At 55.3% G+C, this 13,947-nt stretch overlaps 1 protein-coding gene across 9 annotated transcripts in view; it reads left to right on the forward strand.

Moving 5' to 3' along the window:
* LOC311422422 (protein CEPU-1) overlaps positions 1–13,361 on the forward strand; it is a 329,684-nt gene extending 316,323 nt beyond the window's left edge. For 7 of the 9 annotated variants that reach the window (XM_084495452.1, XM_084495451.1, XM_084495450.1 and 4 more), the window contains 5 exons: positions 5,882–6,016; positions 6,656–6,776; positions 7,442–7,593; positions 10,486–10,518; positions 11,895–13,361. In XM_084495452.1, coding sequence (XP_084351578.1) covers positions 5,882–6,016; positions 6,656–6,776; positions 7,442–7,593; positions 10,486–10,518; positions 11,895–11,995 — 542 coding nt within the window. In that variant the 3' untranslated portion in view covers positions 11,996–13,361. The remainder of the gene's footprint in view (positions 1–5,881; positions 6,017–6,655; positions 6,777–7,441; positions 7,594–10,485; positions 10,519–11,894) is intronic. The other 2 variants (XM_084495454.1, XM_084495453.1) reach the window with 1 other exon arrangement.
* Positions 13,362–13,947: the final 586 nt, after the last annotated feature.

The following is a 13,947-nucleotide window of genomic DNA, read 5'->3' on the forward strand; positions in this document are numbered from 1 at the left end:
CTCATCAGGAGCTGAGCTGCCCCTGCTTTGCTACTAAATCACCCGCGCTGCACTTTCCCACCCTCTGCTGCAGAGGGAAAAGGGGGAATCAGGTCTCGGACACTGACAATTCTCTCTTATTACCTTTGTATATTGTATTTATTTACTATAAACTGTTGTAAGAAGGCCATCACCACTGCACTGGCATGACGTGGGAAATAAATGGCTTTTGGTTTTAAGAGCGTCACTTTGAGCCGGGAGTCTGCGCGATGTTAATTTTTATTGCCAGAAGTAGCCATAAATTGATAGTTCAGAATTGCTGTAGGGGCTGTAATTAACTAGTTACTATTTCACCTCCAAAAGGAGCAATGTTTCACACTCTTACTTTTACTTATCTGGAATCAACCCCTGTCAACATCTGCTGAAGCCAGTATAAAGATTTATAGACCTTGGAGGTAAATATTGACTAATAGGCAGCTTGGCTTAATGTTCACCTTGAAGGACAATAAATTGTGCTATTGATTTGAAGCTAGATGTCAATATCTGCATTGTTGTAAACATTTTAATAAAATTATCTCCATAAAATATTCTCATTCTCCGGCCAGCCCGGTTGGTGCATGGCAAGCGCAGCGGCGTGGCGGTGCCTTGGGACCGGCACTGGGAATTTGGGCATCCAGAGCCCATGGGGAGACCAAAGCCCTAGCGCAGCCCTGCTTAGTGCCACGGGGCTTGGAGAAGGGGCAAGGAGCTAATGTGAGGCCCAGCAATAACAGCAGCAGCTCTGCTGGGAGCCTTGTGTTGTGGGGAGGTGTTAGCAAGCTCCTCGGGATGCTGCAGCAAGCTGCCTCGCTGCCGTGCCGGGGAGGTTTTGCTAACGGCATCGCGGCAACATCCAGCCAGGGATGCTGGAAGCAACATGTCCCAGGGACTTGAACACGGGCACAACAGCGAGCCGGGGGACGGTGGCACGTAATTAATTTGGGAACATGTGTTCGCTTTCTGGTGAGTTATTATCTTGTCAGAGGCTCAATGGAAACAAACGGGTGGGAGGAGGCAGAGGGGAGACGAGTCGGGCCGGGAAAAAGAGGAGCAGCAAGGGAAGGAGAAAGGCAAGGAAGGAGGAATATGGATGCCCGAGGCTCCCGATCTCCCCACACCACATCGCATCTGCTCCGTGCAGGACCCCAAGCACTGCTCAGCCATTTTTGAGGCTGGCTTGTTTCTCCATGCCAGAGCAAGATCTCACCTTGGTCTGGCTGGATCCTCCCCGTCCCAGCTCCCCCAGCACTGCAGTGACCACGCTCCTCTCCTCGGAGGGCTTTGCAAAACGTGGCCCCAACTGCTGCCTTGTGGATGGCAATCACTCAAACGTACCAGCAGCAGCTGATCTCCTCCGCACCACGCGAGAGCCGTCACTCGGTTATTTATGCCGCTGTGCTTTGGGCTGCTCGCGGCCGTCTCTGGCGAGGCCGTGCTGGAGGCTCCTGAATGCCACGCCAAATGCTGCCGAGCTTCCCAGCTCTGCTAATGATGCGGGCCACTCGTTACGAGTCTGTCCAGGCTGTTTTACAGCTCTGGGCTGAGTTTTTCCCCTCCAGCCTTTGTGGTTTTGCTTCCCCTACCCTGAGCCCTGGCTTTTATGGACAGCTGCAGAGTCGTAGGGCTGCCAGAGGAAGCCCTAACTAGTAGGTGATGTGATGGTCTGTGTGCATGCCATGCAGGGGGATGCAGGCTCTGGTTTTCCACCTCCCCTTTCCCTGTGTTTCTCCCCATGCCATGTTTTTGGCCCCTTGTCCCTGTCCACTCCCTGTGTCCCCACTTTGCAGCGGGTTAGTCCCTCATCCTCAGCGGATGAGTGAGCTTTGTTCTTTGGAGCCGTCAGTGGCTGTTCCATTTCTGCCCTGTGTTGTATTATTATTATTAATAATAACAATAATGGGTGCTAGCTGTGCTGGTTTTGTAGCTCCTGAGGAGATGAGAGAGCTCTGCCATTAACTCCTGCAATATTTCAGCCGCTAATTGTGCTCAGGCGGAGGCAGCCTTGAGAAGTTCCCGAAATTGGTTCAGGTGGAGTTGCCCGAGCTCCGGGCGGTGACAGAGGCAGGGGGAGCAGTGGCCTGGGCACTGATCCAGAACCCCAGTGCCTGTGCATTGCCCTAGCTCCAGCCGTGTGTGCCCTGCATCACAATCCCAAAGGGTGTCATAAATGCGAGACCGGTCGGAGAAACAATCCCCACCCAAAATCCGCACTGGGATGGCAGGGTTGTGCCTTGCTCCGAAGCTTTGGGAGCTGATCTTACCCCAAAGCAGTGTCTGTGTTCCTGTGCAACTCAGCGTGTGGATAAATGTCCCTGCCATGCCCCACCAGACTCAGGGGACCCCGGAGGCCGCGGTGACAAGTGCACCCTATTGCTTTCAATAAAGCGAGGTCTGCGCTTACAGACTGTGTTTGCTTCACCCTGACCCTGCTCCCCAGGTCCCGTCTATTTGTTTTTCCTTCTCTAGCCATCACTAATGAATGAGGTTTGTCCGGATATCAACACGACCTCCCCATTGGAAGCAAGAAAAAAAAACAGAGAGGCCACAGAGCGGAGTGGAGCAGCAATTGCTCCCGGTCTGTGCCTTCACCCCTCGACCGACGTGGGCACCGGCACGATCCAGCAGTGCCGGCTGCAGCAAAGCAACTTTATGGAGCTGTTTTTTCTTTCCAGCAAAGCCCGTTTTGCAGGAGGGGATGGGAGGACGTGAGCCAGAGCTGCTGTTTCCTCGCATACCGCGTTGATTTTTGAGCCCATTCATTTCCAGTGCTCTCAGCTGGAGCAGCGCATAACAAGCTGCATGGCTTCTCTCTTTATTTACTGCCACTTCCCCATCAGAAGAAGCTCTCGATATAAAACCCAAGAAGTGTTGGGTATCCTGTTCATTAAGCCCTCTGGCAGGCAGGCGCTGAAAGGAGATGAGATGAGACTTCCACGCTTAGCATCTGCCCGGCCAGCTCCGAACCAGGCACAAATCAGCTCCGGCACCGCGCGCTGCACGACTGCAGGAGCAATAAATATATGGGCATCTCGCAGCTGCACGGCTTCTGTGCCTGTGTACGGAACCATCTCGGCTGGCCTGTGTGTACATACGCTTAAAATCAGGCAGGTAAAGGAGAACACCGGCCAGCACCCACCCAGCACTGCCCGTTTTGCCAGTGCCCTGTGCCAGGGATCCCTCCTTTCCCCTTTACTTTGCCCCAGGGTACCTGGCACTAATGAGGCTGTGTCCGGCGCAGGGATGGTCTTCATAATGATATCATCGTCCAGATCCCATGCAAAGCACTGTGTTTTGGTAACTTTGAGGGCTCTCTGTGTCAGGGTCGATTCCATAAAGCCGAAACCCCACGGATGCCAATGCAAAGTGTCTCAGACCCTAAAACCCCGAACGCTCTGCGTCTCCGCAGGCCAATTACCGGGCACTTATTTCAGACTCCTGCACTCCGCAGACACAGAGGGAAAGCCGAGAGCCTTCATCTCTCAATTTCCCGAGCTTTTGCAGGTGCCAAGCTGACCCTCACCGTTACTTTAACAAAGTCTTCTGCTGGGTAATGAAACGCGCTCGGGCTGCCTTGCTCCCGGATCAAACCACAGACGAGCACCGCGGTTCGGCTACGGCGAGCGATAATTCTTGCCGTGTGTGAGCCAGCTCCCACGCGCTCGGGGAAGGGCTCTGAAGCAGAGAATTATCTGGGCCTTTGCATAAACCCGAGTCAGATTTGCACGCAGAGCATCTGAAGGCCACCGGCTGTGCCGTTATTTTATCAGCAGGCAGCGCTGTGCTACTGAGAAGCCGATTCTAGGTCAGCCATAAAAGGGATCTTTTTTTTTTTCCTTCCCTCTCTCTCCTTTTCTTCTTTTTTTTTTTTTTTGCAGCCCACATTGCTGCAGGCCCAGTGGATATAAAACTGTAATTTTTGTGTCTCCAAAGGATATTGATTTTGGGGTAACGCCTTCATATCTTGCCCTTCAGTGGTGCTAAGTAGTGATGAGCTCAGCGGGTTTAACAGCCAGCCGCTCCGGTGGGATTTCAGCACGGGGCTGAGGATGCAGGTGGACGGCAGCAATTCATCACGGCGGGCTGCATGGAAAAACTCGTGTCACCCCTCTCTGAAGTTCATGGGATGGGGATGGGACATGGGGATGCCTTCCAGGCTGGGTCAGCACAGGACAGTGTGCTGCCCGAGCACGAGGGGGCTTCGGTCAGGCTGCATGGAAAAGGCAGGGTGGGCTGGGGAGGGAGCAGAGGATGTGCAGCACCCCGGGGCTGCCCGACGCCAAGGCAGCTGCTGCTGGTGCAGGCTGTGAACGACCCCAGTGTGAGCTGGCAGGAGTGACAGGTGGGATTTGGGCATCAGGATGCCAGCAAGGTGCTCGCTGCAGGAGCTGGCCCGGTGTAGCCATACAGTGGCATTAAAACGCACCGGTGCTGGCTCAGGCCCTACATGCAACCCCCATTTAGGTGTGTGTTTAAGGCAGCTGCCTCCACGGGTGGTGGTGTGTGACTGCGCTCACTATTTCAGTACCATGGGAAGAGGAGCTATAAAAGTACGAGCTGGTGGGACACGGGCAGCATTTTGCATGCACATCTTGGGAGAAAGATGCACCCAGTTGACCAGCCAAGCACATGGAGCCACCGCAGCACACACACCGTGATCCTCGGGTGGAAATGAGGGCCAGGATGGGATTGCCCAGCCCTGCTGGCCAAGCTCGATGTGTCCCCTGGGAGCAGGGACCTGCGCCCGGCCTCGCTGCCATTGGCACTCACTCCCAGAAACAGCTGTCCAGAGCTAATTTATTTCCTAATGCTGCAGCAATGTTAATTTATAAATTACACTGGTAATTCAAGCTATTATTAATTTCAGATGGTGTAGGGCAAGCCTAATTAAAATATGACACCAATTGCCACACATATGTACCAAGGACTACCGTTTAAAATTTATAGGAATATTAAGTGTGACACCGGTCTCAGAGATGCTTCACGCCGTAATTATCGCGTCTCAGCTGCAGGAGATCTGATAAAGGCGATGGGGAGGTGTCGAGGAAAGGAAGAAGATGCCGCCTCCCCATTTGGGGCTGTTTAAAACCCGCTTGTGCTGTCAGTTCGCGGGTGAGCTGTGCTTCTGCAGGATGTTTAGCAGCCACGTCCTAATTGCTGCGCTTCCTTTTTTTAACTCGGTGCCTGCTGTAAGGCTGCGATCTCCATCAGCCCAGCGACTATCGCAGCCCAGCACCTGTGCCTGGCTGGCTGGGCTGCTGCTTCAAAGAGAAGCAGGCTCCAGCACGGCGCAGGGGATGTGATGTGCAGGACAAAAGGGAAAGGAAAAGCTGCTGCTTGCATCTGGCCGGGTTGGAGTAAAGCAGGAGCTGGGGTGCGGCAAGGGGGAAAAGACGGGGTGGGCGCATGGTGGGTGCTGGAGAAAGCCGGATGGTTTTGAGCCTGGAGTGGCACGGGGAGAGGGACAAAGCTTTTCAGGTGGAGGGTGGTGTTGGTACTACAACTGATGGAGAAAGATGGCCATGAGTTAATTGAAGCTGAAAAATTAAGGAGAGGTTTGTATGGAGAGCATGGAGAGCCTGACAGCGCCTCCAGGCAGGAAGGTGGGATGGGATGAGCCGGTGCAGGTTTGGCAAGGACCACCCTGCCCATCCTACACACACTGGGGACAACGTCTCCACCAAGTGATGCTCTCAGCAGGGCTGGGGCCAGTGCAGGGCTCCAGAGCTCACAGACACCTTTCTGGCAGGGAGATGTTGGGGTAGGACTCTCCCAGTGGGTCCTGGGGCTGTGTGACACGGTCACGGCTGGGCACAGGCTCGCCGTGCGTCCCCTCACTCACATCCCAACCCCTCTGCCCCCGCAGCTGTGGGCTTCATCAGCGAGGACGAGTACCTGGAGATCACGGGCATCACGCGGGAGCAGTCGGGCGAGTACGAGTGCAGCGCCTCCAACGACGTGGCAGCGCCTGTCGTCCAGCGAGTCAAAGTCACCGTCAACTGTGAGTAGCCTCGGGGCTTACTGGGGACCGACCATGGGATGGGGCCACCTTGTCCCACCCTGATGGGCTGGGGACATTCACGCTGGGCAAACCCTGCCTTTGGCCCCGCTGCCGAGGCTGGCAGTGGCAGGTTTCTGAGCAGGTGGCGTTTTGGCCTTTTCTTCCCCTTTTTTCAAGCTCTTTTTTTTTTTTTTTTTTTCCACCTCCTCCTCAGCTGTCTCCTTCAACCTGGGTTTTCCGCCCATGGTGAGATGCTGTGCTGATAACCTCCGGGGAGAGGAGAGAAGTGAGCAGTAAATAGGCATTTTTTTGTTTCTAAAAAAAAAAAAAAAAGAGCAAGGAAGAAAGCAGCACTGCTGATGCTCAGAGGCAGAGCTGAACACCCTCCCAAACTCCTCTCTGGCCACCCCTTGAGCTGCTGGGCATTGGCACGGGGATGCATCTGGTGCCAGAGAGCCAGTGGAGCTAGGATGTGCTTTGGGTCCCCCTGCCAAAACCCCTGGGAAAAGAAGTGTAAGAGAGTAAGAGGAGCTGGGCATGGGCTCGGAGATGATTTTTCCTCCTGGAACATGGGGAAAAAAAAGGAGTGAGAGGAGAGGGGTGGGAGGCACCAACCTCCAGCTCCCGTTTTCCCCACAGACCCGCCGTACATCTCGGACGCGAAGAGCACCGGGGTGCCGGTGGGGCAGAAGGGCATCCTGCTGTGCGAGGCCTCCGCCGTCCCCTCTGCCGACTTCCAGTGGTACAAAGACGACAAGCGGTAAGAGCCTGGGGGACCCAGGGGGCTGGGGAGGGGGCACACGGACCCCCAGCAGCATCAGCTTCAGCTTTTGGAAAATGCTGGGGGCTGAAGGGGCTGGTGGCGGCGTGCAGCGGGGAGCAGGAGCATCCCCAGGCAGGTTTTGGTCTCCATCTGTGCGGGCAGGGCGTGCATCGCTGCTGCCCACGCCTCCGGATTTGGGTCTCACGGTAAATCCCTGCCTGGGGAAGTGTGACAGCAGAAAGTGATGCCAGCGGCACGAAGCCGAGCAGTGAGGAGAGGATGGGAACATCTTTACAATGCGTGGTGTCGGGCAGAGGGGCAGCGTCAGCCCCCGGCTCTTGGAAGGGCAGGAGAAACGTGGTGGCACAGGGCTTGTGTCCCACTGGGAGGTTTGAGCCCACTGTGGCTCAGCATCTCTGGGGACACCTCCACACATCGCAGGGCTGGCACCAAGGGGATGGTGCCCAGCAGAGCAGTGCCCATCTCCATACCTCCCCAGTACCTTCCCTGCTCCCTCCTCCTGCCTGCTCTGCTTGTCTTGCCCCCAAACCTCATGTCCCTGCTGTCTTGCCAGGCTAGAGAGCAGGGCAATGTGGAAAACAGCATGTGGTTCTTCCCGGATGCCGTCCCCATCACCTTCTCCCCTTCTGCTCTCCTCCCAGGCTGGCTGAAGGCCAGAAAGGGCTGAAAGTGGAAAACAAAGCCTTCTTCTCCCGGCTGACCTTCTTCAACGTCTCCGAGCAGGACTACGGCAACTACACCTGCGTAGCCTCCAACCAGCTAGGGAACACCAACGCCAGCATGATCCTCTACGGTGAGCGGGGCCGAGGGAAAGGGGCAGGGAAGGGCACGGCTTCACGGAGCCACCGCCAACGTGTGAGACCTGCAGTGGGAAGGCAGGAATTTGGGGATATTTGTGCTTCCTGCTCATCCTTTCTAGCCCAGTGTTGGAAGCTCCTGACTTGGGTTTTGTGTGTGCCGCTGCCTAGAGGCGGTGGGCACTTTTTTGGCATCCGCCGTCAAGGCGAAGATAAGACTTGGCTGACGGTTTTCCATTGTCTTGCTCTGATGAATGCCCAGAAGAGGCTTTTCTTGAAAGCATCCCCTGGTTTTCGCTTTGGGAGGAGAGATGGCACGCAGCAAGGTGCCCAGGCATCATCCTTCCTCTGCCAGCCATCCCGCCGTGCTGTGCCATGGCCACGGGGCTATTTCCCCGCAAGGGATACAGGACAGGCGATCCTCACTGCTGAATCCCATTGAGAAGCGGGGCTTGGGGACCTCTGTCCTCCCCCAGCTTCAGCCCTGCTGTTGTCCTCATCCTTGCCACCCATCTCCTTCCCCAGCCTGTCCCGGGCTCACTTTAGGTTTGCCACGAGCTGCCCGGTGTGTGCATAGTGTGTCACTGTCACCCCTTCCGCATCATGTCCTGCTGGGGACACCAAGGAGAAACCCGAGGAGAGCACCCACGTGGCAGTCCTGTCCCGTGGTAACAGTGACCACAGGTGACATTAATCCCAACCCACGTTAAACAAATCCCAGAGCAGTGCGGAGGTTGGAATTAGTCTAAGAGGGTTTGATAGGAGGCACCAACCTGCCTTGAACTCTCCTGGCACTGCAAGCCCTTTCCTAGCATGCGTGAATTATTGAAGGAAGCCCAGAGGCTAACAGAAACCCCTCTTCTGAGGGCTGCAGCAGGACCTCGCTGTGCCCAAAGGGGCAGGCTCAGCTGGCTTGTAGGTGTGCAGTGATTTAAATAAATAAAAGGAAAACAAAATAACAATTAACACCTGGTGTTGGTGGGGCAGCAGGAAGGGTGTCTGGAAATGTGGTCGTTTTGCTGCTGGCCCCCTGCATTTCTCTGCCCATCATGTGTCTTCTTCTGGCTTCGTGTATGCGCGTGGGAAGCTGTTCTGGGTCAGTGCGAGTTTGTGCAGTGCCCAGCCTTGTGGGTTCATTGAACATTTTGGTGCCATTTATCATCTTTTTGCAATGGCAGCATGTGTGGTGTAACCCCCAAAAGCTGTGTTCCCCCCCAGAGCAGTGTTAACCCCAGAGGTGGCTGCTGCACTGGCTGCTCAGGGCTGGCAGGCTGCACACAATGGCACAAGGTGCCCAGGGTCCCAAAATTTGTAGGGGATCATCCTCATCTCGTGTCGGTGCTGGCTGTTGGGTTGTGCTCCCCAAAATGAGGGCGAGTTCCCGTTGCTGATGCTCAGGTCTGCGCCCGCAGCCCCCGTGTAGCTCTGACCTTGGGTGTTAATGAGCACAGCGATCGTTTTTTTGCAGGAAAAAAAAAAAAAATCGGTGCTGTAAGTGACAGACATTAGCATTGTTACCTGGCTGTTAAAGCCATCATTAGGGTTGCTTAGAAACTATCTCAGCTTCTTCCCCACCGGGCTTTCTGGTAATTGTTGTCCAATGACCCCATTTTTCAGGAGAGGGACAGGACACCTCCGGGGCCACATGCTTCTGCTGGCACCATCCCTCCCCAAATTCCCCACATAGCCAGGGGCACGTCTGTTAGCTTCGAGGCTGTGGTCTCCTTATTGGGGTACAGGATTAAAATTTCAGGTATCCTGGGACCTCGTACAAGGGCTCATACTCCCACCTCCCCAAATTCTTTAATTTGGGGACTTTTCTCTGCTGATGGCTTCGTGAGAGCTGCCTGTTATTTGGGTTCCCATCTGCTAAAGGTGTTTGGTGTGTGCCGTAAGGGACGTGGGATGTGGGGAGGTGTCACACAGGAGCCTCAGCATGGCACAAGCCCCCCCTGAGCTGCCTCGGTCTGAGCGGTCATCCCACCCAGGAGGGAATTTGGAGCCCTATGACCATGTGTAATTTCCATGAAGTTGGCTCAATGATCCTTTCCCTCCCAGTAATCAAGTCCCCCCTGGGGCTGATGGCTCCCCAGGCTGCCCTAACCTGCTGTGGCCTGGAGCAGGGGACCCGGAGGGACCCTGATGGGCAGGACATCCCCATCACCTCGTGCTGGGGGCAAAATCCCCCTATAATTCCTGCTCATAGCTGCATTTCCTATTGTGTGTCTTTATTTTTCACAGCACAAGCAGAAATGCAAGTCAGGGGCAATGGGTGCCCTACCCGTTGCAGGAGAAATGTCTCATCCATGTGGTTTTGGGGACAAGTTTGTGCACATCCCCTCTTCCCTGAGGCTGAACGAACCTTTGGGAGTTTCCTCCCCCAAATACAGCTTTAATCCGTGTCGGTGCAGTGACGTGAGGCTTTCCAGTGCCTTGTGGCTGAGGCTGGCATGGAATACATTTTGTAATCCTTTTTTTAATCTATTTTTTTTTCAGGGAGGTCAACCGGTGCTTTATCTAACATGTAGCAATTCTTATTATAGGCCTTCCACCTAATTCAGTGGCTCATTTGATGCTGTCTTTAATGTGATGAAGTGCTCTGAAATCAAATAATTTTCTTGAGTCGGGGAAAAAAAAAAAAAAAAAAAGCCCACTCCTGCTCCCCTTTTGTGCAATCCGTGTGGATTCCCAGAGGCTGCTTTTGGGCTAAAACCTCCCCGGGAAGCCCCCTCGGTGTCCCTAGATGAGCAGGGCTGGATTTGGGTGGCAGCATCGCACATGCTGCCCCCGCCCGCTCGTCTTCCCCAGGTCGAGGGCAGACTGGGCGAAGCATCTCAAGCCTGCCACTGCCCCTGTGCCTTAACCTTGACTTGTTCTTTGATTTTTAGAAGAGACAACAACCGCTCTGACACCCTGGAAAGGTCAGTAACCTATGCCCCCGCAACGCCAGCTCTCCCCCTACTCCATTTCCCCGCGGGTCCCTGCGGCTCCCGCCCCCCATCCAGCGAGTGCCTCCCCCCGAAACCCCACTGCTGCAGCTCCTATGGCGATGATTTTGGGGCTCCTCACAGCTTCCCTGTTGCTGCTTTAGAGTAGCCACTCTGGGTTTAGCAGCCCTCCTGTCTCTGTCCCTCCTGCTAGACTAACGTGGCCACCTCAGGCCACCTCCGCATGCCGCGTCCCCTCCTCTCTCCTCCCTCTTGCCCAGGGCGCAGGCAGGGATGGCTTCGTGGTCCTGTTGCCCTGTGTCACCGTGTTGCAGCCGGTCCTTCTTCCTCTGGGATGCTTTTAGTGCTGCTTTAGTGCCTTTCTTTCTGGGATGTGGCAGGGTGGGCAATGTGCTGCTCTTCCCTACATCAGCAGCCCGGGGCAGCGGGTGCTCCCGCCGCCTCCCGCCCCATCTTATCGATCGATCGATCGCTCAGCCGGGTCCTCAGGACCGCTGTCATCTCCATCTGGGGCTCGGTAGCCACGTGGCTTTGTTCATAACACACTTAGCGGTGACCTCTAGATGTCGGGAGGGATTGGAGATAGTACGGCGCGGAGGCTGCTCTTGTCCCCAGATCTGCCCCTGAGCCTGGCAGCTTGGTGCCGGGAGGGTTTGGGGCTCTGGGGCAGATGTGTGAGGTGTCTGTGGGTGTGGGAAGTGTGCTGCAAAGGGGATCCCTAATGGTTAGGGGTTCAGTAGGGTTGCAGAGAGAGAGGACACGTCCCAGGGTCTTGAAAGTAAGGGTTGACTTGACCTCCTGGGTGGTCCCACTCGGGCAGGACAATTTGGGGTGTTTCTGCAAAGAGCCACCGGGTCAGGTACCCTTCTCCATGGCGCACTGAGCTCCTCACCCAGCTCTTCTCTTTGCTTCTCCCACCGCCCTCCTCACCCACCTTGTCCTGCCCTGATGGTGCGGGGCAGGGGGCACAGAGGTGGCACTGGTGGGACACAGGATGGCTCTGGTTAGGGTGTGTGCCACTGGGCACTGGGTGCACTACTGCTGCCGGGTGGTTTGGGGGTGCGGGGTGAACGCTTCAGCCAAACTTGGAGATGATAAACTCAGAGAAAATTCGGAGGAGGCCCTTTGCAGAGGTCTCTTCGCGGTGCCACATCCAGTATGGGCTGGGGAACCAGGACCATGATGGGCTCCACGTCCCAAACCCAAGGGATGGCTGCAGGCGGGGACCTTTTATAGCGGGCCACCCCGCTATTTGCAACAACACCAGGGTCCCAACCAGCATTTTCTTGTCTTCCTTTGCCTTCCCTGCTTGGTGGCTAACACCACGGGTGTTTTTCGCCCTCCTGCAGGCCCCGGTGCAGTGCACGACGGCAACAACGGCGCGTGGCGGCGAGGCGGCTGCGCCTGGCTGCTCGCCCTGCCGCTCGCCCAGCTCGCCCGCCTGTTTTGATCCCTGAGCCGGCCCCACGGAGCGGCGACGACCACGGCCAGCGAGCGACAGCAGAGAGGAGAGGAAGAAGATGTATTCACTGTTTCCGAAAATAATCATAAGAATTGAGAGAGTGTCCGGCCAGGCCTTCTGGGGGAGGGGGAGAGAGGAAAAACACGCAAAAAATGCAAAGTGAATTTGAAAAGGAGGAAAAAAAAAAAAAATTATCCAAGGCTTCCTGCTGAAGATGCAACGCGACTGAGTCTTTTTCTTTCCTCTTTGTTTATTTTTTCACCCACCACTTTTTCTCCCCTGTTTCGTCGTTCTCTGCCACGGGCCAGCGCGGAGGATGGGTCGGGTGCAGCGCTGTCCCCCCCGGTCCCCTTCGCCGTCCCCGCTCGCCCGGGGCCCCTCCGTGCGGATGCGCAGGTTTTCTTCTTTGCCGCGATTTCCCCGTCTTCTCATGGACCGTGCCGCCATTTGTGTTCAGAAATATATATATATATATCCACATATACATATATATATGTATAGATATATAGATCTTCAACAGCTACCACGCCGCCACGAAAGGAAAAGGAGGAAGGAGACCGGTGCCGAGCCACGCGTTCATCGTACCCCACGCGGACATCGTGAATGATAAGGGATTCTGAGTCACGGTTAATTTTATTAATTATATTTTCTGATATGAGCCTAGAACTCTTAGTTCCTAAAAAACAAAAACGCAAAAAAAAAAAAAAGAAAAAAAGAAAGAAAACCAGGAGCTGGAGAGCAAGCGGAGGGGAGAAGTTTGTTCACCGAGGAGGTTTGTGCCGGCTCGTCCGCAGGCGAGGAGCTCGAAACGCCTGAGAACCACGGCCGACCGAACAGTTCCTCTGGCAGCATTGCCAAAAACGCCAAGGGAATGGGCGATGCTCACCGCACATCACGGCGGAGGGAGACGCCGAACCTTTTTATGGGATATATATATACAGTATATATAAATATACATATATATATATATAATTTTTTTTTTTTTGGTTAGCGTTCTAGCCACGGTTCCCAGCAGGGTCCTTCCGCTGCCATTACTGCATGCTGTATATGGAGTTAGGTGTGTATTGGTCCTCCACAAGACGAGAAGAGGTTCTCGGGCCACGCGTGCCCAGGTCCCGTCGCCTTTCTGCCCTCGGGTGCCGGGGACGAGGGGACGCGGGCGCCCACGCAGGGTCCGGGCCCCTCTCCGGCGCCTTTCGCCACGCGGCCCCGGACCTTGGCGGCGGAATAAAGCGAACCGAGGGATGGACATAGATATAGATCTATATAGCTCAGTTTTATATTTATATATATATATGTATATGTGTGTGTGTGCGTGCGTGTGTGTGTGTGTATATATATATATATATATATATATATAAAAAAGAAGGCGAAGCGATTGGCACCCGCCGCCGAGCCATCGGCCAAGCTCCGAGACGCGGGACAACTCGACTCGCTTTATTTTTCGCGGGGGTCTCTCCTGCGCTTTCTTTTCCTCCTTTGGTTTCCTTTCCTTCTCCGGGGGCGCGCGGCGGGGCCCGGGCGCGGGCGGGCAGGCGGCGAGGGGGCTCTCTCTGCCTCTATCCATTAAAACGATTGTTCCATGTGGCCGCTCCGTCTGCTTGTGGTGCTCTTTGCCCCCGCGGCCGTCGGGCACGGGGAGGGATGGAGGGAGGGAGGGAGCACCAAGACATTGCCATGACGGGTGGCCCCGGCGTGGAGAGCATCAGAGGGACAGCACCCTGACCTCGCTGGCAAACCCAGGCGTGATGCCACCACAGGTAAGAGTTTGGTGAGTAGAGGGTGTGGGCTGCGCCTCTGCCCTATTTGCTCCCCGCTCTGGTGGGAACTGAGCGGTCCCCACCTTACGTGGGATTTATCCCCGAAGGATGTGATTTTGGCAGGGTGTGCAGAGGCGTCCTGTTAGCATGTGTTACCCCGTGAGGGGCATTTGATTTTTG

The sequence above is a fragment of the Aythya ferina genome (assembly GCF_964211825.1).
Source record: "Aythya ferina genome assembly, chromosome: 22".
In the NCBI taxonomy this organism is placed as follows: domain Eukaryota; kingdom Metazoa; phylum Chordata; class Aves; order Anseriformes; family Anatidae; genus Aythya; species Aythya ferina.